The sequence below is a fragment of the Columba livia genome, chromosome 6 (genome assembly GCF_036013475.1).
Source record: "Columba livia isolate bColLiv1 breed racing homer chromosome 6, bColLiv1.pat.W.v2, whole genome shotgun sequence".
Lineage (NCBI taxonomy): Eukaryota > Metazoa > Chordata > Aves > Columbiformes > Columbidae > Columba > Columba livia.
In genome coordinates, this window is record NC_088607.1 from 36,036,083 (window position 1) to 36,062,075 (window position 25,993).

The 25,993-nt window shown below is 43.7% G+C and overlaps 2 protein-coding genes across 3 annotated transcripts in view; both read left to right on the plus strand.

Annotated features, from left to right (window-relative positions):
- MCU (mitochondrial calcium uniporter) overlaps window positions 1-14,361 on the plus strand; it is a 94,195-nt gene extending 79,834 nt beyond the window's left edge. Inside the window, exons 3-8 of the mRNA XM_065068107.1 lie at window positions 3,779-3,949; window positions 4,862-4,966; window positions 8,148-8,308; window positions 8,785-8,988; window positions 11,104-11,220; window positions 12,393-14,361. Of these exons, the coding sequence (XP_064924179.1) occupies window positions 3,779-3,949; window positions 4,862-4,966; window positions 8,148-8,308; window positions 8,785-8,988; window positions 11,104-11,220; window positions 12,393-12,470 (836 nt within the window). The 3' untranslated portion in view covers window positions 12,471-14,361. The remainder of the gene's footprint in view (window positions 1-3,778; window positions 3,950-4,861; window positions 4,967-8,147; window positions 8,309-8,784; window positions 8,989-11,103; window positions 11,221-12,392) is intronic.
- A 72-nt stretch (window positions 14,362-14,433) lies between these two features.
- OIT3 (oncoprotein induced transcript 3) overlaps window positions 14,434-25,993 on the plus strand; it is a 29,390-nt gene continuing 17,830 nt past the window's right edge. The window contains exons 1-3 of one of the 2 annotated variants that reach the window (XM_065068096.1): window positions 14,434-14,582; window positions 23,296-23,670; window positions 24,149-24,259. In XM_065068096.1, the coding sequence (XP_064924168.1) occupies window positions 23,427-23,670; window positions 24,149-24,259 (355 nt within the window). In that variant the 5' untranslated portion in view covers window positions 14,434-14,582; window positions 23,296-23,426. The other variant, XM_065068095.1, reaches the window with a different exon arrangement.

Below are 25,993 nucleotides of genomic sequence, written 5' to 3' on the forward strand. Positions count from 1 at the left end.
CAAGCTTTATAAAGATGGATGTCATTGCGTGCAACTGTCCACATTTTTTGGCCAGGCTTTTTCCTGATGTAGCTGTGAGGTCTGTGTGATGCCTGCCCTTCAGGGTACTGCGTGCCTTGTTAACTTTATGTAATGAAAGTGCAGCTTATACCAGCTACTTGCTCAAACACTCAAAGCACTGTTTGCTGCAGTAAATAAATTGTGAAGCCAAGGCAATTTCGTTCCTTTATATAAATTCTGAAACAGCTCAGACAGTAAACCAACTTTTTTAATAACGTTGTCAGGATGTAAAGCAAAAGAATGCACATGAAAAATCTCAGCATGCAAAGAGAAAGCAGCGGCTTTGAGATCTCTGCCTGCTCTAACATCTGCACACGGTGCGCAAAGACTAAGCGCTTGTGCCCACTGACACAAACGTTTAGCGGATCCTCTCCCCATTAAGGCTTGTTAATAAAGCCTGAAAGCTAATAAAGTCAAGGGCTCAGTTGCTTTTTATGCCAGGATAAAGCGACTGTGTGCAAACACAAAACATGACTGCTGCGGAGGACTCAAAATAATAACCTCAATGCTTAAATAGGTAGGAGCGTAGAGGACAAATGTAAGGCTGAGAGGGTAATCTAACTGTGTAGCTATTTGCCTGATTTGATTTTACCTCCTCTCGTATTGTGCTTGAATATATCTTGTTGTTTCTTGCAGTAACTTCACCAGTAGTAAATGTTCAACACTGACTTCTTTGGCCACGCTCTTTTTACTGTACCTTATTTTGGCTCAGTGTGTTGCTCAAGTTGTTCTTATGCGAGAACAGAAGTATTTTTAAAAAGCACTAATGACCCGTTACTGGTGCACATATGGTTGAGTCAAAACTTTGTGGTGCTCGCATGGAATTCATACCTCAAAGCAACCTCATGCTTAATATAGCGTGTAAAGCTTTTAAAATCTTCCACAATCTTATTTAGCAGCATCCCTGGCCAGGTTGAAGGTGTCTATAAATGTAAGCAAAACACACTTGTGTACAATTACTTTCTTTTACTTATCCCATGTATTTAAATACTGGTTTGAAATTTAATCAGTGAAGATTAGCTGAAATGTTAGCTCTATAATTAGTGAAATGCCAAAACGCTTTGTCCACTTAGGAACTTGTAATTACCCTCATGCAGGCAATGCACAGGGCTGGCAGAGCGGAGGAGGGCAATGCGGACAGCTGCATCGCAGCATCTTGTGTTAATAACTTTTACTGGAGCTGTCTGCTGCTGTCTGTTAGTTTTGTGTTATTGACATGTCCTTTGGATTATTACTTTGTTTTTTATTCACCTCTGAGCTCTTCCTTCTCCAAAGCAGTAAAAATTTGACCAGGCATTACTTGTGTGGGAGGTGATGAGAGGATCAACTGGAATTATGGACTTTCCCCACCAGTGAATTAGGCGAGAAAATTACTTTTACAAGCTTTTTGTAAGGTAAATGTAAACCAGCTGTAATTCCTAACTTACTGTCCCTGTCCTCCGAAAGAAACAATTTGGTCTTCAGCATTTCCCCTGAGGTGGACGTCCTCGAGAAAGGTTTTGTGTGTGCTGCCGGCATCGGTGGCTCTTGGTGCAGTCTGACCTGTTGCATTTGTCTTTGTCTGGTCCATGGAGGGTTAAAATGCAGCAGGTGCTTCCTCCAAAGCTGTGTCCTTGTGTTGTGCCAGCTGGGACATACGGAAAAGTGTTGGTGCTAACACCGTTATCTGTTCTCTTCTACAATGAATTGGCTCTTTGTATGGTGAAGGTAGCATTTTAGATAAATAATGTTTTTCATGTCTTGTACATACATTAATGTTGTGTATGCCACTCACAAAACCAATGAATTCAATATTTAAGTGGCTGTTTTAAGCTTCTAAACGTGTTGAGCACTCCTTCTGACCCTGCTATCACCGAAGTGGCTAATGACGATCTATTTCTTAGCAGTCTCTTGCTCAAATACTTGAGTGAAAGAATGCAAAAATTCAATAGCTGGTGTCATAACAGCTGCTTGATAAGGAGCTTGAAATTCTGTCTAACTGTCCTCATAAATTGGCAGGGTTTTTCCCTCAGTAAATATCTCACTGTTGTCTCCAAGTTTCTAATCAGAAAACTAAAGCTACTAAAATCCTGTGAGTTGTCAGAGTCTTGAGAAAGAGGCACTTACAGGCTTCCATATACTGGGACCTCTTGGGATGCTGTAGTCATTTTGGATGTCTGTACTTGGTCACTTCCACCCAGGCTCTGTTGGTACTGGAGAGCAAACCCCCAAAAGAGGGGAAAAAGCCTTTGAATGCTCGATTCACTTCACGTGAGGGGAAACTCAAAAGCCCAAGAGAACTCTTCTGGCTTTGCCAAAGCGTACTTGGCATATCTTTTCTCAACATCCATCAGCTCCCCTCTTTGGAGAGGCACGTTGCCCCAAGACTTGTCCTAATATGCAAATGATCCTGTGATAAATGAGTTCATCATCTGGCAGCAAATCACTGAAAGGGGAAGAATAAAGGCTGTTGGTTGCACAACTTTCTTAACAGTGGCATTGCTGAGAAATAGTTTCCTTTGGTAGTTAAGATGACAATACTTATTTCTATTTCTACTTATGTTGACTTGTTTGACCGACTAGTTTTGAGGTTGGCTGGTTAAATTGACTTGCTGTATCAATACATGAGTTAGACGAGTTTAAGTAGATGGTGTGGTTCCTATAGTTGGCCAGAGCTCCAACAGGTGGGAACACCGAGCCAGATGCCGCGTGGGTGGGTGCGACTGCACAATCCTTGAGACAACAGCAAATGCTCTGTGCAATAAAAAAGACCTTACGTTTTTACATAAGGAAAATACATAGCAATGCAATGTGAATCATTTTTAGGTGTGCTTCTATATCTTAGTAACTTCTCCACTTAGGGAGACTTTTGACTGTGTGTGACTCAGTAGAGGGCTTGGGGAGTACAAACGTTTACCTTCTCTTTTCTATGTCTGCACAGAGTGGGCTGTCTTTCTGGCACTAAAATAAAACCCGGCTGACAGTTCACGCAGGTCGCTACCGCCAATTTTAGAAAGGTGCACTGAAATCTTTAAGAACGCTCTTGAAAAAGCTCTTGACAGCATTAAAGAAATGGAAACGTCCTTTTATCTACACCTGGGAAGTAACGTCTGCTGGAGTACAAAGTGTATTGATCCTATGAATTTTAGATGAAATGACCTTGAAGCTTAAACTCAGAGTGCTGTTCCTCCAACCTCATACTCCTGACTGCTCTCTTAAAGATTTGTTGCCTCAGGACAAAGAGGAGGAAACCAGAACTAAACAAAAACAAAAACGTTTAAAGTAGGTTCTTCCTTGATGTTTTCTAATATACATGGTCTGCAATTGTCTTCTGGGCTATAAATCCTGATAAAATTGCTCAGTGTTTTGTGTTCCATAGGCCAAAATAATTTGATTCTCAAAAACTAACCAAAACATACTGCGCTGCTAGGTTGTGGCTTTCAGATATCATGTGGCCTTTAATATCAACATGATTGTGCTTAGAATAAGTGTATTTTACTTTTCTGCAAAGCACAGGAAGTTTAACAGATGCCACCAAGTTAATGGGAGTGAAAAGTTTCGACATCCCTTGGTTTTAATTTGATGCACACATCTCTTGATAAAAGATGAACCAAAAAAGTCAGTCTGTTCTATGTTCAGCTCTACCAACATTTGCCTCTTTCCCCATGAGAAAAGCACAAAACTATTGCAAGAATATTTAGTTTTTAATTATAAACTTGTATTTTTGTGTTCTTTGTAGAAGTGACGGTGGTTTACCAAAACGGGTTACCTGTGATCTCTGTAAATCTTCCATCCCGGCGTGAACGTTGCCAGTTCACGCTTAAACCCATCTCGGACTCCGTCGGTGTGTTCTTACAACAGCTGCAAGCAGAGGACCGAGGAATTGATCGGGTTGCAATCTACTCAGCAGGTACTGTTGTTTACAAACTAATTGATTTACTCGCCTGCCAGCTATCTTTATCCAACCTTTTGCTTTTTCAATGTAAGTTTACTATGGTGGCGTTCCTGGAAAAGCAGAAAGTAGAAACATCATTCCTGAAGTAGGAATATTGTTAACTATCTCTGTGTAGTCAGGTGTGCTAAAGAAATCTGACTGTAGAGTGAAGGACGAGGAAAACGTTCCTAATGCTGAGCTCATAGACTCTAGTCCTGCTGGAGGTGTTTTGGGTGAGTTTCCTACTATTTAGTAGGAAAGGTGCGAGCTATGCTACCGATGTAGGTGTTCTAATTGATTTGTAAGGAGCTGGGTGTAAAAGATGATACAAATGAAACAATATCTTGCTTGGCTGTGAAAACCCAGTTATGTTTTCCATCTCTTATGTCACCGTATTGTTCAATATGTCTGTGAGCCACCAAAGCTCTGAAACATTCTTAAGATGTCTTATGAAAGTGCCATCAAAGGAGGCGTTTCCTTAAAAGTCTTGGCCTGGGAGGGAAGTCTTTGCTGGGTTAGTGATGTCGAAGCTGTCCCATACCGGAGATTTAAATAATTTCTAAGGCCAGTGGGAAGAGATGAAGATCACCTAAGCGGATTGTACTGCGAAACATAGTCAAATATTCAATGTGCGTGGGATGGAGGGAACTTCTTTTTATAAGATGACCCCAAATATCATTAATTCAGAAAAGCAGCTGCACACATAGCTCAGCTAGTATTGGCATTATAAGGTCTCCCAGTATATGTATCAGTCTTGACAAAGAGTATCCTCTGTAGGAAGATGCAGAAGTCCAACAACTGGATTTGGGCTGGCTTTACAGCTTAGCCACAGCATGTTCAGGTGCTTTGTTTCAACAGTTTAATGAGTCGCTTGTGTTTGCGTTACAGATGGCACACGTGTCGCCTCCTCCACAGGCATAGATTTACTTCTGCTGGATGACTTCAAACTGATCATTAATGATGTCACGTACCATGTTAGACCACCAAAGAGAGGTAAAGCAGCCTGGTTCTGGCAAGCAGCAGAAAAAAAATCAGTCTTCAGTTCCCTGTTTAATGGTAGCATGGTTTATTTCACTCATTCAAAAACATGAAATGTTATTTCTGAAGGAAACCTTGGCGTTTCTAATCCTGCCCTTGGAATCTGATTTAGTGATACCCACATAATCAGAGTAGTCAGTGATGGAAAGCAAATATTTGTTCTACTCAAAGCCAGTATCCCTCATTAAAGGAATAAATGAAGAAATGTAATTTCTTTCCATTTCTAACTTCTTCTGATTTTTTTTTTCTAATAACTGCAAAGTAATTTAGTTTAGCTCATTCTGAAGGAGTACAATACAAAATGAGAATTAGATTGAAACTTATGTTTTCTGATTCAGAAGAATCAATTGTTCCCTCACCTGACAGTCAACACTGTTTCCTTTTAAGTGTGGTACTTTAAATAATTGCAAATAAACCCTGAAACTGTTAGCTGACAAACAGTGAAGTAAGAGACTCTGCTCTTGGAAGATTACATTACTAAGAATCCAGTAGCAGGGGAAACCAGCCTATTGCGAGTCAATCAGAAAATGCTTTTAAATAACAGGAGTTTGGGTACTTGTGTAACGTTCAAGATGTGAAAACTTGCGAGAACTTTTTGAGACACTCCAGAGTTACTGGCAGTGGCAGGAACTTGGTATTTTCATCTACCATCTTTTCTCCTAGGCAACTTATTAGGCTTCAAAAAGCTCCTGGTTCTTGCATACTAAATACTTATGGCTGAGGACTTAAGCAGAAGGACCAGTTTGGGAAACATTGGTCTGCTCATTGCTTAGCTCACAGATAAGGGGGGATTTTTCTACCTTATAGTTCTGTTATTGTTGCAGGCAAAAGTACAAAGTTTGCAAGCAGTATTTTTCTAAAAGGAGTTTTTAGCCATGTAGACAGACTAACAAATTAGGAAGGAGTTATAACTTGGCTTGCACATCTGGTTGAGGTTAGATGGTGAAAACACCTTCCCCTATTTATCTGGATGTTTTCCCTAGTCTTTGGGCCTGCCTCTCTTCAAGCAGTAGATAATGAACAAAATCATTTATAAGGCAAAAGCTTTGAGGGAAGTGTTGATGTTCCTTTTACCATCTTGAGCAGCCTGAATAAGATGACACATTAAAGCAAGTTGATTGATCAAAAATCAGGAGACTGACCATATCTTTTGGGTCTGAGGCTACCCCGGGTGTCTGGCTTCTAGAGAGACATGCTGATGTGTGCCACCTTTCTCTGTAGGTATAGTTAGCTCCCGAGGAGCTTTTTGCAAGGCAAGTTATCATGTATTACAGCATTTTATTGTTCACAACTAAATGAGAACGCAAACATGGTGTCTATTTCTGCACTGGAGAAATTGCTCTCCCAAGGTAGGGCGGTTCATACATCTCACCTAATGTTTGGGAGAGCGAAGTCTGTGTTAATGAGTCGGTGTGGTTTTGGTTGGTTCGCTTGTAAGATGTGCCCATTGTGTGGTGGTAGGTGAGCTCTGGGATCACCTAGGTTACATGAAATAGCTGCCTCTGATTCATTTGCCATGGAGATTTCTATAGTTAGCTTGTATTAAAATGAATGTGCCTGTAAATAGAATCATAGAATCATTTCAGTTGGAAGAGACCCTCGGGATCATCGAGTCCAACCATAACCTTACCTAACTCTAGCACTAAACTGTGTCCCTAAGAACCTCGTCTAAACACCTTTTAAACCCCTCCAGGGGTGGTGACTCCACCGCTTCCCTGGGCAGCCTGTTCCAATGCCTTTCTATGAAGTATTTTTTCCTAATATCCAATCTGAACCTCCTCTGGTGCAACTTGAGAACATTTTGTCTTGTCCTATCACTTGCTACTTGGCAGGAGAGACCAACACCCTCCATGCTCCAACCTCCTTTCAGGCAGACAGCAATAAGGTCTCAGCCTCCTGTTCTCCAGGCTAAACAGCCCCAGTTCCCTCAACCGGTCCTCATCAGACTGTTAGTTCTGTTTTAACTTTTCAGCTATTTTTTTTCCATTTTTACAGAATCACCCTGTGTATTTTGAAATGGAAATGCCACAACACTGTCATCTTAAGTGCTAAGTACTTTTGGATGGTTACTTCAGTAGGAACACACACACCTCTTTTTATTTTCCCCCTATAGGGGAGCAGGAGCCCTTTAGCTGGGGGAGGATATGGTGTGTTCTGCCTTGGCACAGACAACTGAGTCACTTCTTTCCCTTTAGCTGCTGGTGTTAAAACTTAAGCTGTCTGTAGCTTTTAATCAATTGAAATTCTCTCACTTGTTGCTGGTTTGAGAGTTGCAGGCCAAGTCTAGATGGGTTCCTGCAACTTTTCCATGTCAGTTCTGCTCTCTGTGTTGGTAAACTCATTATTCTGAGAGGATGACCTAAGGTACAGGCCCAAGGATGCTTCTATCTATCAATCTATCTATCTATCTATATGTTTTTAGATTATTTGGCTAATGTCAAGTTCTTTTGCTTTAATTTGAAACATTTTTTTTTTCATATGGAATGTGTAATGTACCACTAGTCATAAATCCTTTACAAGTTGATTTCCTTTAGGAATACTTTTTGTGTTGAAATGCAGGGATAAAGGCATTTTCCTCTAGTGGCCCTGTTACTGTCTTTAAATATACTGTAAGAGACAATTCCATTGTCCTGTAGGCAGCACAGTATGGGATAGCCCACAGAGTGCTGAGAAACAATTCCTGGCATTGTTACTCAAAATAATTATCATAAGACTGCGTGTTCTGGGGCCATTAAGCCAGGTCTTCACTGGCCATCATCAATAACCATGATTGCTGACAGATTCTGGCTGTTTCTCAACAGCTGATGTGATGGATCAGCCTCGTTTAGTTATTCATTTGTCTTTGTTAAGTCTTGTATATAATTATGGATTAGAAGTAGCCGTTGATACCTGGCAAGCTAATAGCATGGATCTCTTTTCATTTTTCTTATCATATATTAGGAATACCCAATAATAAACCTTGGTTTTCTTTTGAAGAAATAGCATTGTCTTAGCATGCTGGAGCTCTTCCAAATACTTCTTTGCTGAAAAGATAGTTTCATGCATTTCTTGTGCAGACTAGTAGCAGTTTCTGAAGCATATATGAGAAATTCTGTGGATAAATGCATATAAAGCAGCCTTTGTTTTTTTTCCCTAGAGCTCTTAAGCCATGAAAACGCAACGATGCTGAATGATGTCAAGACATTGGTTCAGCAGTTGTATACCGCCTTGTGCATTGAGGAGCACCAGCTGAATAAAGAGAAGGAGCTGATAGGGCGACTAGAGGAATTGAAGGAGCAACTAGCACCACTAGAAAAAGTAAGAGGTTCTCATTGTATTTTACTTATTCTCTAAAGTCATCCTTCATTTATTTCAGGGTTTTAATTAGGTGCCTGGCATGCTTCGAATAGTTTGATGATCACTGAAGCAGAAGATTCACTAAGTATGTACCAAACCATATCTGTTTCTGTGGAAGTGTTTTGTTTCCCTGGTTTATATATTTGGAAATTAACTTGGTAGTAAATAAAGACCGGGGCTAATGCAGCAGAACTCCTCTGAACATAGAGAAATAAGCAGCTTTGCAAGGTATCCAGAGCATGCTCGGGGAAGATATGACTGATGGCAAGATACTGATAGAAGTCTGGATTTGTCTGCATAACCTAAACTCAAATCATACGTATGAAACCACTTAGGATTTTTAATATAAATGCAAGCTGTTATTTTTACGTTATCTCTTAATTATATTGGCAAAATTATTTTTGAGAATATAAGGCATGTACTTCTGTCTCCTGCAGGTAAGGATGGAGCTCAGCAGGAAAGCAGAGAAGAGGACAACCTTGGTGTTGTGGGGAGGCCTGGCCTACATGGCCACTCAGTTTGGGATTCTGGCCCGCCTCACCTGGTGGGAATATTCTTGGGACATTATGGAACCAGTCACCTATTTCATCACCTATGGTAGTGCCATGGCAATGTATGCTTATTTCGTAATGACTCGCCAGGTAGGACTTGTCATGCTGATGTTGACCCCTCAGTAGAAGACTTGCTTTGAACTTTGCTCCCGAAAGAAATAGGAAAATTGTGTCTGTTAGAAGTCACCTTGCCCCTTCCTTGTTCTGTTGGAACATAGATGCCACTTGATTTAATTTGTGCTGTCCAGGATGGTGGTGTATGGTTGTGGGCTCTTCTGGTGGTGGTCACTGCTGATTTTTCTGGTTGTCTTACCATAAATACATATGTGTGTTCTGTAATTGATTGCTTTAGCTATACAGGATCGTCTGCTGTCTGGTCATGGTTTCTGCACACATGCACGCAGCATCACACACATTGACTTGCACTGGAGACCTCTAAGTGCTGTGATTTATCAGCCCAGATGAACTATGGGTGGATGAGGTACCTTCTGAGTTTCAAGGAAGAACACATCTCTGTGTTCTCTGGCCTTTTTAAAGAGACAAAGGTTCAGGGATCACATTGGAAATGCTTTTGTTTAAGTGTTTCATGGATCTAGCCTCCCATCCAGATGAAAGATCCTTCTCTGGATCATTGTAGTTGTGACAGACTACATGGTTTTTCCAACATACGTTTTTTTCTCATCATTCTTGTTTAAACTTCGTAGTCCCACCTAAAAAATTAGGGAAGGCAGGCGTAAAGAGTTTCTACTGTCTCAAGACCATCGCAACAGTTGTTCCAGGTGTTCCAACACGGTGTCCCAGGGGCCTGTCAGCTGCATCATTTCAGGGGTTGGGGACACATGCTGCAATAGTTTCCACTAAGTGTGGTTGGAACTTCTGGCATGTTTGAGTTCAGATTTATTGTTTTGATCGCCATCTCTATCAATTAGTAACTCTTCAGCCAGACCTTGAAATGTCGTTGTTTCAGGGCTGGCTTGACTCAAATGCAGCTTTTTTCCAGCAGGCAGCTCTGATCCCTGGCAGCACAGCAGGCACAGAGGCTGTGCCGTGTTCCAGAGCGAGCGAGAGTTAACTTCAGCAGACAGACCTGCGCTTTGTAGGGGTTGTGTGTGGGATTTGGTGCAAACAGCTCTGCTGCTCGGAGTTATCTACACGCTCTAAAAAGTCGTGAATTTTACAGCAGAGCATCGGCTGGTAAAAGCTGTGGTCTTGGGTTCTTATCTCGCTCGCATAGCTTGGTTGAGAGATGAACTCATCAGCATCTAGAGTTGCTTTAATTAGCTGTTGAGTGTTTATGACCTTAAGAAAAAGAGAGTAAGGATCATCTTACAAAGGTTTATTCCAGTATTTATAGCTCCTTTTTTCCCCCCCTCTGTTTCTCCCCAAAAACTTGTCAGTATTGGAACCCTGAGACGTGTTAGTTTTGGTTCTCTCTGCATGGAAGGATTCACACATTCGGGACAGAAGGGAGGTGATGGTAACTTGCTGCCGGAGTGCATTATAGTGGTGGAGAAGCAAATGCCTGACTGTCCTGGCTCTGGCTGGGGTGGAGTTGATGTTCTTTACAGTGCTGTGTTTTGAATTTGTGACCAAAGCAGCCTTGATAATGCACTGAAGTTCTTGCTACTGCTTAACAGCATCAAGGCCGCCTGTGTTTCTTGGTGTTTCCCCCTGCTCCCCCCAGTCCCAGGTACAGGCTGGGGTGGGTGAGGTGTTGTGAGGGGCCCCAGCTGGAACAGCTGACCCAAACTGCCCAAAGGGATATTCTGTACTGTATAACATCGTGTTCAGCACTAAAATGGGGGGAGTTTCTCCAAAATAGCTGTTGCTCGGATATTGGCTGGACATCAGTCTGCTGATGGTAGGTGGTGAGTGATTGCTATTGCACCACTCTTCTGGGTTGTTTTTTTTTTCCTTCATTTATTAAGCTGTTGTTGGTGTTTTTTGTTTCTCTTGGGTTTTGCTGTTTTGATTCTTTTCCCTCACCTGCCTATAGGGGAGGGAGGGAGTGACTGGGCGGGGGCTCAGCTGCTTAGATTGGGGTCACCCCACCACGCTGCGTGACCTTAAAAAATGCTGTCTGGTCGTGTGCCTTCACTGGCAGAAACTAGTCATCCTCCCAAAATGCCTCTGATACGTATTGTGCTAATGGTGTTGCATCCTATTGTGGCTTTATTCGGATCTTCTCTCCTTTTGTCTTTTTAGGAATATGTTTATCCAGAAGCTAGAGACAGACAGTACTTATTATTTTTCCATAAAGGAGCCAAAAAGACACGATTTGATCTAGAGAAATACAATCAACTCAAGGATGCAATTGCTCAGGTAACAAGAATTTTTCCAGAAATAAGATAAAGAAATTACTGCTTGCTAGTTCTTAGCTGCTATTAATAGATGCACCTCAAATAAGAATGGGTGTTTCTGAAGTTTTCAGCCCATTTTCTTGTCACAGCCCCAGTGCAATCACTGAATTGGCTCTGATATGCCCAGGAATAGAACTGCTGGATGTGTAAATCACCATGAAGTGGTTGCCTATATCTGTCTGTAAGGGCCTTTTAGAAACTGCTGGCAAATCTTTAGTTGCTCCAGGCACTTCATGCCTCAGAGGAGCCTAATTCAAGATTTCCTCCTCAGCTCCTCCACACCAGATGGATTTAGTGAGGAGTGAAGCCTGGCATCCATTCAGTCAACATCTTCCTGACATAGCACTTCAGTGCACTGGGTTGCAGTCCTGGAAAATAACTTTCAAAACATGTAGCTGTATTGTTAGAAGCAACGGGGACAGATTTCTCATGTTCTAGAGACAGACGCTTTTGGCAGACTGTCCGCACTGTGTGATCCGTTTAACAAAGGAGATGGGTGGAGATTTTTCCTTGTGTTTCTGAGAGCCTATCTGCAGAAGGATGGCACAGGCAGAAAAAGCAGAGCTACCACATTCTTTTTCACTGCTCCGGATCATTCTCTATTTGTTCCCAGGCTCTGGAATTGACAGTGTAGGATATCCAGGGTGAGATGTGTTCTCCTCCTGCCTTGGAGAAGGAGCTGCATGAGAAGCAGAGGAAGGTTAGGACTAGGCTCTCTTGGTTTCATGAGAAAACTCAAAGACTTCTGTGTTTTCTCGTGCCACGTTGAATATGGGTACCCTTGGGTGACTGGATTTTCATGGAGCTTTTCTTACAGAAACAACCGTTCCCATTAATCTAGCCGTATTTTTTAAAGGGTTCCAGTGGTTTTATGGGGATCAAACCTTGCCTGCCGTATTCCTTCTAAGTGGCTGCACGTGGACAAGTTGAGAGAAGTACAGAGCAAATGTCTTACGGTGCTGAGAATGGTTTTCCCAAATACGAGCCTATGACTTTGTTTTACTTTTTAAATGCTTCCCTTCTGGACAGGAAAAACAGGGAACTATGGCAAAGTTTTTCATTCTGTAAAGTGGAATGGTATTGAGCAAGGTGTATCGAGAGCTTGTTCTTTTTTAATGTGTCTTTTACTTTTAGGCAGAGTTGGACCTTAAGAGGCTTCGAGACCCACTGCAGGTTCACCTGCCCATCCAGCAGATTGAGGAGAAGGACTGATCAGCAAAGAAGCTCTGAACCCCGGCAAAAAACCTGTTCATAGCTCTTGCCTTTTTAATTAAAGCATTGCAGGTGGAAGCTGGGAGGTGGTGTGGGGGTGAAGGGTTTTTACCTTTAATCAAGACAAAGGACTGTAGGGGGAAAATCTCTTAAACCTTGAAGATGGGACGTTGTGGAATGTTAGTTCTGAAAAGGGCTTGGCAAATAGTCACATTTAAAAACCGTCTGAATGGCAATTGTGTACAAATACAGGATTGGGGGGGTTCATGAAAAGAATGTAATGCTGGGGGTGCAGGGGTGTCTTCTTCCAGCTTTGCAGGGTCTGCCTCTTGATAAGACACCAGCAGCCTGCTTAGCTTTTTAAAGTTTCCTTTACCTGATTCCGATCTCTCTTTCTCTTTCAATAAAAATAAAGGAGAAAAAAAATAAAAGGAGCAAAGAATCCAAGCCACCTGGAGCTATGGCTGGTGATCAGAACTTGCACTCCACCGCCATTAACACGCACACTTCTGGTCAGCCCTGGTCTCTTTTCTAAGGTTACTACGAGACTGCTTTCTACTGGAAAACCGTGAGCTTCCCCTTCCCAGCCCACCCCATGTGCTCCACTGCCTTCCTCCTTATTTGTAGCACAGACTGGTTGTAGCCAAGTGAGAGAAGGAGCGAGTTTCCTTCCGGACATTTGATAATTGATGTTTTGGATTATTCCATAATAACTACATAAACTTTGCATCCCAGTGCCCTTGAGCTCCTTCTGGAAATCAGTGGCAGCATCGCATGAGAGGTTTTTTTTCTATTCAGTCTTAAGGGAGGGATATTTCCCCTCTTCCTGCCCCAAATCTGATAGCCACCTGGACTATGAAATTATGAAGGTTTAGAAGATTATAAAACTGTTGCAGAATCATGATTCCTGCTTAAATGAACAGTTTTGGCACATGGAATAATTAAACTTAATATTTGACTGCTTGTGTACCAGGATAGAAGGTCTCAAAGACTGTCAAAGCATTTTCCTTGCCCAGAGGCTTTTTGAAAGCCCGGGGCTCTTACAGTGCAGGACACAGAACTACTTCAGTTCTCTAGAACGTTCCCCTAATTAAGTAGCTTTAAATGAACTTTGCACCCACAGGTCAGAATTTCTTAGGAGGGGCTAATGACATTTCTCGTTCTTAGCTAAAAGAAATAGAGGAAGGAAAGTGAACCCGTTGCCCTCTCCTCTAGCCAAGGCTGGCTGATTTCTAAGCAGATAAAACATCTCTTCATTCAAAGCAGGTCAGTCTGTTTTAGCATCCTGCTGATAAATACTGTGGAGACAGGATGAAGGTGGGAGAAGGGCACTGAGCTTTATCTACAGAAAGACTGGCTGCTTTTTTGATGTTTCACTACTACTCCTCACTGTGTCATGGAAAAGAGGCTTCTGTTTGGGTTTTGTTTTGTTGTTTTTGTGTTGTTTTTTTCTTTTTTTTAAAAAAAAAAAAAAATGCTAGGAAAGAAAAAAACAAATCAGTATTAACTAGACTCCAGGTGCCTTGCAGATGTGGAAACACAGCTGGGATTGCTGCCTCTTCTCACTCAATGGCATGTTGGACCGAATGGGTGCATGTTCCTAGTTTTTTTTTCCCCCTCCTTCTTTTCCTCTGTCTTTCAATTGATTTACATTGTGTGATTATTTTTTTAATCTGTTTTATCCTGTTTGTGTGGTGAGTTTTAAGGGGAAAAAAATGAACACAATCCTGTAGCTGAATCCTTGGTGTGTGTTTGGGATGAGGGAGGGAGCATGGAGAAAAGTCCTTCTTTAAAAGAATTCTGAACATGTGTAAAATCCTGTATCATTTATGAAATATGTATAAAAGAGCAATGTACTTCTGGAACAATAAATAACTATTCAATTTTTGAATTGGTGCTCTTGAACAACATTATTTTCCCCAGTTAAGAGAATATTGCATGTGTGGCAGCTCTGCTGAGTTTCCTCCGTTTCTTTTCGTTTAGGTTGTTTCTTCTTGACCTTACATCACTGAGGCCGTGGTGGTGCAGATAATAGCTTTCCCGAAGAAGCTCGGATGGAGATGTTGCTGCCATGCCTAGCTGCGTAACACAGGGATCTCAGGAGCAGTTGAGGTAGTGAGGTAGAGGTAGAGATGCTGGGTCTAACAAAGATCTGCCTTTGTTCAACCAGCATAGTAGCTCCTTGTGGAGACTGTGACAAAATCTGGAGACACGTGGCGTGTTGCAGGATAAGAATCTATATGGGCATGTAATGCCCAGCAACCTCAGATATGTACCGAGTGGTGTCAGTGTATTTCTACATTGCATTCAAGTACTGTTTCAGAGGAAAACTGAAATTTTAAGCTTCTATTACTTTCTTTCTGGGCCCTTGAATGGCTGTGGCCCGATTTGTCATGGTGATGTATCGTTTGTTCGTTAACTTCGGGAATCAGACTGTACTTTTTCCGGACTTTATAGGATGTTAGGATGAGATGTTTGGTGCTAGAAGATTTTTATCATGTCCATTGACTATTTAAAAAGAAAATTCCATGATTGGCCAGTTCTTCAAACAGCTCTCCAGTGTTTTTTAAAGCCAGAGAGGAGCGGCTGGAGCTGTTATCTGTGACGTACGTTTAATCACTGCTGAAATTGAGTTCAGCAATGCTGACAAACCCATAGTCTGCTGCTGTGTACAGATGAGCTCCTGCCCTCCCTAGACAAACTGTTTGGAACAGTTGCATAAGAACTCCTCCGTTTTAGCATCCAGAAGAACTGAAGACTTTGACATCTAGCACCACACTCCGTATACTGAAAGCAAGAAAACGCTGTGACAAAACTGTTTCTGCACAAATTGTTCCTTCCACCCAAAAGGGTGGGTGACATGCCACAAACCTGAAAGTCGGTGCTGCTGCTTTTGTTGCCCTTGAATGCAAACACTGAAGGGAAGGGAGATGTTTGTTTGCTCTCCTGATATATGTTGTTGTACATCAACATCAACAAACTCTCCTGCAGTCGCTATTTCATGCCTGGGAGCCAGGCAGGTAATAGGGTCCTGTCCCACTGGCAGCAATTCAGAGCAGGCAGTGCTGCCTCAATCTTAATGTAAGATGTGAAGGGTGAACAGCAGCGTGCGTTGCAGTGTTCAGATGCTGCTTCTTCTAGCAATTTTGTTATTCATTTGCTTAACCTCTCTTCTCTCTCTTTCTGTGAGGGAGCTTTCAAATAAACATGTCAAGTTCCGAGTTGTCTGGAGAAATGTATTAGATTCCCTTTTTGCTATGCCTGGGAGGCTGTGCCTTGCAAGTCTCTCCAGGGCACGTGTTCGTGGCTCCTTTTTCCTGAAGAGCAAAGAAGAAACCCTTTTACTTTTCCCCTATAACCCTTCCTACAGGACAGGCAGTGACGATGATCACCTTGCTGCGAATTCTTACGCTTCCACATTGGCTCTGAGAGGATTTGTGTGATGCTCTAAAGCTGCTCCTGCCTGTCAGACCTTGGCACTATGTCAGTCAAGTAAAGCTGGTTGAATTGCCCTGAGCTGGTCAAGTTGTCTGAGCCAGTGGAATGATTTCTTTAATCTCCTCTGTGGTTTTTGTGTGGAGCTGTAAATACAAACTGCTTTCCTCTGTGCCAAATTGTATGACTTTATTTTCACAAAGGAAGGAGCTTTTAATATCTGAAGTATTCTTCTACCTATCCCAAGTGGTTCTAATTATTCCCTTCAAAACCAAAAAATCATTATTTCTATATTGACATTAAAAAGGGGTGAATAGTAAAATACAGTAATGAAAATTACTGATGTTAAAGGGGTGAACAATAAAATACAGGGATGGAAATGACACTTGCAATGTAGCTAAGCCCTGAAGTACAGGAGAAGGGAGTGTTATGCTGTGTCATTGTGGCTCTGTGAACTTGTAAGAGATGGGCCCTGCTCCTCTTTCTGCCCCTGACTAGTTTTGTAATTGTGGGTGTGCCCCAATTCCTACATCTAGAAACTGAGGATTGTGGAAAATACATTAAGTTCTGTAGGAGCTGTGGAAAAACACTCTCAAAACACTGAGTTCTGCATCACTGGGCACCACTACAGGAAAGGAAATAACTACTGCTCTTCACTAGGAGTTATGTACTTGTCTGATTTTAATGGGGTCTCGGTGTTTTACTGATTCTTTTGTTGAGTTTGCTCATACTTCACCCAATTCATGTTCACTCCCTGATCTAAACGGCCCTTCCCATTGGCACTGCGACCTGGGACAAGTTGTTTACAGCAACGAGGCCTATCTGGAAGTCCTTGACATTGGTGTGATCCATCTCTGCAGCCTGTCAAGGCTTATTGTCAACGTACATCCTCAAATCAATGGCAGACGGGGATCCTGTTGTGTTGGGTTCTCCTCTCAGCGGCAGGAAGCCCTGATAAGCTTTTCCGTCTGCTGCTTCTAGGCAGCGCAGGCGTTAACTCCTGCACCAGGAGCTGTTCTTCACGCGCTTTCATCAAACGTTGGTGTGTATTGAGAGGTGGCTCTGATAAAAGCCGGCTTCAGCAGACACCAAAGCGCTTTATTCATGAGCCCCATGCAAACGGTACGAGGCTCTCCAGCCTAGCCAATGCTTTAACAAATTAGAGTTCCTTGCAGAAGGATGGTGAAGCCTTCCAAATCTCTGGGAGCGATGAGAAGCGTGGTTGCCATCTGCAAAATTAACATCCTTTCTTGCATTAAGAATAGACATAACCCAGACTGAAACAGCAGCAGGTTAAGATCTTATCTTTTTGGGTATCAAAGTCTCAGGCCTCTGTTTTAATATCACCGTCACACTGTTGTTTGGGCCTTTTTCCTGCTTCCCTTCTCAGGAATACTTTCTCCAGCTCCCTCAGGCATAGATTTGCCATCGTCTGCTCTGATTCAGGCTACTGTTGTTTGTGGGGCAACTGGAGCTATGTATGGCACCTGAAATAACTTGCGAAGCAACAAGAAAATGCTGATACAGGAATTGCCTCTGGTGGTGCTTTTTGCAGAAGACTGAGATCATCTTTGCCTTTCCTGTGGATCCCAAAAATGTTTAGAGGCAGCACATGGAATCTTCTTCAGCTTTAAACTGTTTCCTTAAATTAGATGTTATGGTGATTTGGGACAGTGTCATCTCTGGGAATCCTGGGGCATCTCCTGCTTTAACCCTTTGGAGAACTTGATAGGGCCTTTTTGTGACACCTTTGAGGCTCAAAAATGCTGGGATGCAGTTCGTTTCCCCATGTTAATTGTCAGTTGTCTGTTACTTACATGTAACTGTCAAAACATGATGGGTGTCAGGCCTAATATACCACCTACAAACATAAAAGCAGCTCGTAATTAAGTGGTTCAGAGAAATACACACAATTCTAACACAAACAGAAAATTCAATTCAAGCTTGTCACTTTTATTTACCCAGGATCTTAAGTATGAATCAACCTCTCAATGAAAATGGCAAAACAGAACTTCCTGTGGCTTGCTGTATTATTCTCCGCTCAATTTTAGTTTCTCTTCTGGGAATTCACATAATCACCTTGTGAGGGTTATCTGCCTTGTTAGCTTTGCATAGCGAATTTGTTCGCCTTTCCTGTTGTTGAAAAAAGCTTCTCTGGTACTGCTCAGCTGTCAGCATAACATAGCTACAAAGAGGTTTTATTTTCTCTGTTTTCTTTATGGTGGCGGTGGGAGCAACGACAGTATTTATAAAGCTGCTTTTGTTGTTCCCTAGAGTCATTCACCACTGGAAAAGACTCGTCTGCTGGGGTGGAGCAGAACAGCATATTGCGTTTTGCTGCCAGGGGAACACCCAGACAACCTATTGAGAACTTTCTGTAATGTACAATATCTATAAAGCAGGCGAATACCTGGCTCCTTATCTCATGCAAACTTGGTTATGAAGATAGCCTAGCTGCTTTTTTTCTACTGGGATTTGAAGCCAGTACATCAACTTTGGTGTTATTCCTTATGCCAGCCTGCTACAGAAATGCAGGACGCAAAGGGAATGGGGAAATACCTCCCCTTGCTTGGCTGTGCTGTTCCTGTACGCTTCGGTGGACTCTTTGCTGTTGGGGAGCTTTCTGGCTGTAGATAATTTTCTGAGAGAGAACTGTAAGACCATTGTTCATAAGCAGGGAGGGACCTGTGCATGTATATAGGTTAAAAACAGAGCTTTAAATCTATTCTCTATAATAAGGGTTATAGCTCACGGGATGAGAGGGAAGATCCCTTTCTGCTTATTCATGTTGTCCTTGGCATCTCTCACTGCTAGTCGTGGTGCTTGGTTTGCTTTAGCAGAGAACAGATTTCAGCATGCTGCATCTCATCCGTAGCCAGAGCATGGGGTTATGACCTGCAGCTCAGCCTAGTTTGGGCTGGACCAGTGAGGCAGAGGTTCTCCATTACTCAGTTTTGCTGAGAGGTTAATTCTATAATGTCGAGTTTCTTGACTGTTGGCTTGTTTTTGTTTTTTAAAGACAGAGATCATAAGACTACTGTAGAAAAATGTCTTTACTTGCCTTGTTTGATAAACTCACTGCAATGGTTGTGTTGTTTGACCAAGAGTGGAAAGGGTCTTTGTGTAGTATTGGAACAGCTGCTTTCCCTGTGGGACACCAGTCCTTCACTTTGACTGATGTTCCCATTGTAGCTCTGCTTGGAAGGCTCAGTTCTCCTCCTTCGGCCACGATTTCCTGCAGTTAAGGCCCTCTGGTTGGCGTTTTTTGCCTGTGCGGAGCCATGAAGTCGTATGACTTGTGGAAGGAGTAGAGATAACAACAAGCACCCATCTGTTCTTCTTTTCCATCCTTTTGGGATGTCCGGGTGTCCCCTAGTTAGAATCCTTCTCCGGATAAGATAGCAGAGGTGTCACTGTGGGGCAGTCAGGCCAGAAAACAATAGCGGGTTGAGTCCAAAACACAAGATTGATCAGTAAGTTGTCAATAAGGGGTAGAGTTGCTCGGTGGAGGTCAAGGCTGGAGGTCAAGGCTGGAGTTGTACCCCACATCCCTTCAGCTTCTTCCTGTGATAAACTTCCAGGAGAGCTATCACACTTGCTCTTCAGAAAGCCTGGGGTCAGAAGCTCCACCGAGAGGAAGGCTGCAAGAGCCACAGCCTGTGCAAGGGCTTTTGAGCCTCGGTTACTCGAGTGGGAACTGTTCCTTGCCTGAGTGGGATGTTCCAGTATTTGGTTTTCTGCATATGCTTCGTTATCCGGTTGCAGCCGGTGTCTTCGATGGGTGAGTGTAGAGGCATTGCTTTCAAGCTTATTTCTGCTTGCTGCCTGTAAGGTTGGCATTGAGCCTTGGTATTCTTAGATGGAAAACATGAGAAATACCCTCTCTGTGAAGGTGGCGTGAAATGCTTTCCAATTGGAAAGGTCTTTCTGTCACAGGGCATGAAAGCTTCTCTATTGGGAAAATCCCTATTGCCACGACTCCCTTCAGAGGGAGTAGCTATTCTGCTACTTTTTCACCTGCTTCTCTGACAAATCTGAACTGAATTTAGTGTCATAATGCAGTGCTGCTCGTTTCATTGCTTAGTTGTGACAGGGCTGAGACCTCCCGTTACACAATACGCACAGGATTAATCTTTCTGCAGAACAGTGGGTTTAGGAATGCTTGCTAGAGCCCAATTCATCATCCAATATATATGTTGGTGCATCAGCTAGAGAACTAATGATATTATCAAGATTACAAATGGGGAGGCTTTCCTTCATAGCTAAAGCTCGTCACGCTGAATTGCTTGGGCCACGCGAGAAGTGTTGGGGAGGAAAAAATTGAGGCAAGAGAAATGAAAAACTGAGGGAGCTGGAGACAGTTATATGTCTTGTGCAAAACCCCTCTGGTTTCATTGTCTGGGGAGAAGAGAAGAGAGATTGATTAGTTGCTTCTGTATTTTTGTGGAGTTCTTTTCTTATAATCTCCAATTAGTTTTGAGCAGGCTGCGCTGCCAAAGGCTGCTCGGTGTCTGCAGGGAGGTTGGCTCGGGCTGGGGCAGCCCTGCAGTCCCAGGGTGGCTGTTGAGGGTCTGCAGCTTTTGAAAGAGCGCTGTCTGCTTTTTCTGCTTGTCTGCTTGCCCTTCACTCCTACCCAAAGCTCTCAGAGAAATGAAAGATTGGGAGGGCGTGCTACCCCATTCCCCCAAAATGCCTTCTTCCAGTTCCCTCTGAGGCGCTGCATCTTCATCTCGGTAAATTTTTACCTTTACATTATCTTCTGAATGTTTTGGAGGCAATGTGATCTTCCTAGATGAGTGTTTTCAGAGTCTGGCTACAAAGAATATTTCATAAAGCTAATTATACTGTATGAAAGCTAATGAGAGCATGTGTATTTTTGGCGCTGCCCAGCAGGGAAGCTGACAGGGCATTCCTCGCTTCGCCTCATTTGGCTTTTAACAACACAAAAACCTTTTAAACTTAGTCAGTGACTCACCCTGAGGCCGTACTAAACCATCTTGTGGAAACCAAGTGAGTTACACTTAGGGAAGCCCAGCAGAAGCTTTTTGTGCCAAGAAGAGGTAGGACCCATCTTGTCCTCTGACAAGAAGTTAAGCAAGCTTTTGGAGGATGGGATCTAACGGTGACGCTGCTGTCTGTGGGTAAGGGGAGGCAGGTGAAATTGGGGGCTCCTGAGGGGCTGCCTGGTGAGTCTCATCAGAGATTTCGTGCTGCGGTTCCCCCTCCGCTGCTCAGAACCGAGCGCTGCTTGTGGTGTGAGCGTGTCTGCTCCTCTGTGTATCCTGGGCATTATGGCACTGAGCGTTCCCTTGGTGCCAGCCTGCAGCTCTGCAGCGCTAGTACGGCTACAGCAACTGCTCTCGCCCTTTTTGCTGGATTTGAGGCCAAGCAAAACCTGTCTGTGGCTGAGGATGGTGTAAGGATGTTTGTCAAGAGAGATTTATGCTTGTGAGAAGGCACAAGATAGCACGTCAGCGAGACAGATATTTGCAGACGGTGCAGCTAAATGAGTCCATTCTCTGAAGTGCTTGTAGTTCCTACTTTAAAGTCGGTGAAGCAAATCAAAATAATTAACCAAGAAGGTTGGTCTCTATCCAGAGCATTCTAATAGGAACAATACAACATCTCCCCCCACCCGAGCTGCATGACTCTGTTGTTTAAACAAAACAAACAGAGCAATTTTAGAACTTGAGAAGAAATGTGGTGTGGAAAGTAGAGGGTATTCCAGTCTGAGATGCATTTAATCAGAAGGGTTGGTTTTATTAGCCTAATTTCTAGCAAATGGTAATCAATTTTCCTTACTCAAGACAGTATTAACATTCATTTTGCTTAATAGGGAATAGCTAGTCACAGGTAAGTGGTGCTTAATCAGGTATTAAATGTAAGTGAAAATGAAACCTTTGGACTTTTAGTGAGGAAGCTGCCAAATCAGAGTTAATTTGGAGACGACTGAAAATGTAATGAGCACTTCAGTTCTTCATTTTTTAATTCCCTATGGTATTCTTATGTTTTAATTGTTTGCAGATGGTTCAGAAAGGCCTCTGAAAAGGGACGTGGTCCTTGAGCGCTGCATGAACAGACATGCACATACCGGGAGGTCTGCGTGTTTCTGTCTTGGTACACTCACTTCGTTCACAAACATCTGATCTCCTGGGGAGATCAGGAGAGTTTGTGGGCTTGCAAGGAATGTGACTGTGTAAAGAACTGAACTTTTTGCTCCCTAGAAAGTCCTAATTCAGACCTTCAAGCTCCCTAGGTTTTAAGATAATAAATAAAAAGATTTGGGGAAGCTGTTTCAGATACAGGGAGGTGGCAACATTGCACAAAACCACAATAGGTACAGTGAATTGTAGAGATAATTAATATCTGGCAGAGAAGGAACCAGGGGACAGAGTCTCTGAAGGAGACCAGGGCACATTTAAGTGGATCTATAGATGTAGGGGGCTGCCACCTCTCTCTCTCTGGCCTTGCTGCAGGTTTTGAGTTACAGCTCTTTCATCTCACATTGGTATAAATGTGCTGGATAAGAAGCAGTGGAGAACAAAACCCCAGGTAAATGGAGTTGGGTGTCTTTCTCCTACCTCAGCTCCCTAAGCGTGAAGTCTTGGTTAGAGACAGCCTGCTGACTGTAGATCAGCTTCATTGTGACCTGAGATAGCTGTTCTTATATTTACCTGTTTAAAATTGTGCCCTGAATTGAGTAGGACCTGATAAATTATGCTTAGAGATGACTTATGGTTATATAGGACTCTACTAATTGAAATGGAATATTTTCTCTTTGTGCACCTTGAAGGTAGCATTCCTGTTGCATGTCTTGCAGCTCATATTTTAAATGATGCTTTGCAAGATAGTCTCTGACTTGGCATTGTAGCAGCTTAACTTTAAGGGCTGACCATGGACTATGGATGGATTGTTAGAAAGGCTGCATAACCTATTTGAAGGCATGTGGGAGAGTTACCTGTACTTTAGGAGGGGCTTGCAGTTGCTCAGTTAGCACCTGACCACAGGGTGGATGTCCTAGGCTTGATCCAGTGCTCCCAGGTCATATTTCTTATGGCAAAATCACCCTCTGGACCTCAGGTTTATTTATATGGTACTTTTCCCCCTTGTCATACTCTACAGCAGCTAAACAGCAAGTCAGACAGTTGCATAATGTTATAAGAGCTCTGTTAATCTACTTTTTCTTCCAAGACATTTAAGCTGAGCTGTCAAAATTTTCCATAAGGCAATCAGCTTGTATCACTGTTTCTCCCCACGGATCTCTATCACAATGATTCTCTTAAGTCAAGAATAGAAAAAGAAATTGTTGTGAGTTCCTTGCAATTATCAGTCAACAACTTGATTTGATATCTACCAGATGTTCTCTCTTGTCTCTTGTCGCACGTCTCAGCCCTGGACCCCTGCTCTGCCTACATCAGCCTGAACGAGCCCTGGAGGAACACGGATCATCAGATAAACGGTTCCCACGGCCAGCCGACTTGTGACAGTCAAATCAATGGGGAGTGGTATCGCTTCACCGGCATGGCTGGCGATGCCATGCCCACCTTCTGCATCCCGGAGAACCACTGTGGCACCCACGCTCCCATTTGGCTGAACGGCAGCCACCCACGAGAGTCGGATGGCATCGTCCCACGCCAAGCCTGCGCCAGCTTCAACGGGAACTGCTGTCTTTGGAATACTACGATTGATGTCAAGGCGTGTCCGGGCGGGTACTACGTGTATCACTTAACCAAGCCAAGCGTTTGTTTCCATGCGTACTGTGGCCGTAAGTAACTGCTGAGATCCCTTTTCTGAAACCTCTTTGTCCCTGTGATGCAAGAGAGGTAGTGAACATCCACAAATCTGAGAGAGGTGGTGACTGGTTTTTGCCTTTCTCACCCCGAATCGTGTTGGGCGACGCAGTGCGGGTGCTGACCTGTCTATAATGGATCAATTCACCTCTGTGAATTCTGGCCTTTGTTCAGCCGGCAGAAATCTCCTGTAGCTGACCTGGCCGCAGCGATTTAATGCTCTCTGTGGGCCCTGTGGTTTGTCTTGGCATGCTACCAAAGCCAAAATTTGCATCTCTGACTTACAGTAATTAAACTAGATTGTTTCTCATCAGCTTCACTGGTTCAGCTTTCCTAACGTGGGCTAGATCTGTAACTGATGGACTCAATACAGGACAAAGCTGATGGTACAAATACAGCATATTCTGTGCATGCTCAGTGGTTTGTGCTGACAACATTCTTGTTGTGCCCTAGATTTTTATGACATCTGTGATGTGGTGGATTGCCAGGGCTCCTGTCTGGACACCAGTGACTGCACGTGTTCCCTGGGGACAACACTAGGACCTGATGGACAGACATGTCTTGGTAAGGATGGAAATAACTTGTGTCAGTTACTGATGCTTTCTTTGCGCTTTGTTTCATTGCTCTGTTGTCTTACCAAGCAGTAGAAAAAAGGAAAAGTATCCCGAGAGCTTTTCCCCCTTGCTGCCTAGAACAGGTCTTTGATTCTGTGACCGGCTCCGGGTCTCTTCCCGCAGGGTGGGCTGTGACATCGCATGACTGAATACACTTGGGTGCCTCTGGAGACACACATGGTCAGAGGCCAGGTTTGCTTTCTGCATGGTCCAGCTGCTGAAGACAGCTGCTTCACTGTCACAGCAGAGGCTTTGCAAGATTGCGGTACAGTCTCGTTGATATTCAAGAAAGGCTGTGCAGTCTGTCGTTAGAGCTTTCCTCTCAGCTGCTCTGTCCAATGTCTCTTTTCTCCAAGAAAAGTTTTGGTGGCCAGCATAGGGCTGTGTGCTGAGCTTCGCCATACTTACTGCCCTTGTGGGATGTTGTTCAGGCCTGGGGTTTCACAGAATCCCAGAATGGCAGGGATTGGAAGGGACCTGGAAAGCTCATCCAGTGCAATCCCCCCATGGAGCAGGAACACCCAGATGAGGTTACACAGGAAGGTGTCCAGGCGGGTTGGAATGTCTGCACAGAAGGAGACTCCACAACCTCCCTGGGAAGCCTGGGCCAGGCTCTGCCACCCTCACCGGGAAGAAGTTTCTTCTCAAATTTAAGTGGAACCTCCTGTGTTCCAGTTTGCACCCCTTGTCCTATCATTGGTTGTCACCGAGAAGAGCCTGGCTCCATTCTCCTGACACTCACCTTTTATATATCTGTAAACATTAATGAGGTCACCCCTCAGTCTCCTCTTGTCCAGCTCCAGAGCCCCAGCTCCCTCAGCCTTTCCTCACACGGGAGATGCTCCACTCCCTTCAGCATCTTGGTGGCTGCACTGGACTCTCTCCAGCAGTTCCCTGTCCTGCTGGAACTGAGTTTGAGGAGATAACAGGTCACAGCACAGACTCAGTGGTTTTAGGCAGCGTGACAAGGTCCTATCCACGGGACTGGGAAGGGGTGGCTGTTGAGGAGCTGTAAAGCCACACCGACGGGTAGGAAGAGGTGGCGTGGAGGGAGGAAGGGGTGCTAGTGTTTGGGAGAAGTGGGATCTCATCTTCAAGGCCTGATTTGGTGGAGAAGTTGAGAGCAGAGTTGTGCCTGTGGGCTGCCTGGCAGATGTATTTCTTCCATGTGGACTATAGCTGTCAAAACAGGTGTGGGTGGTTTCTTTCTTCACGCTCCTCATGTCTGTGGGCATTAGGGTAGGAGCCACAGTCATTACAGTCTGTGGAGAGGGCAGCCTGACCCTGCTGCAGATTTACACTTGCTCACGTGGATTCTGCAGAATGGTTTTGCTAAAGCTGCCCCACATCTCTGCAGCTGAGTGGCTGGTTTGGCTCTCTCAGCTAACTAAAAGCATTTGTTGGCTGGTTGTCTGTAAGACTTCTAGGCACAGAAGTGCCCTTGACAAGCACCAGCACTCAATAAATGTGTGACAGGCTTGCAGGAAAGGATTTTCTGCAGCAGGGAGGCTTGCAGGCTTCCTGAGTCCTGAGCCTGCATGTGCTGGACCTGCCTTCATCTCCCCATGGCCAGGCCAGGCAGGATTTGTGCACTCTTCTTAATAACCTGGTGGTCCAGCGCCTCAGCTGTAATAATCACGCTGATTTACTTACCTCTCTTGTTGTACGGCTCACTCATCTTTCT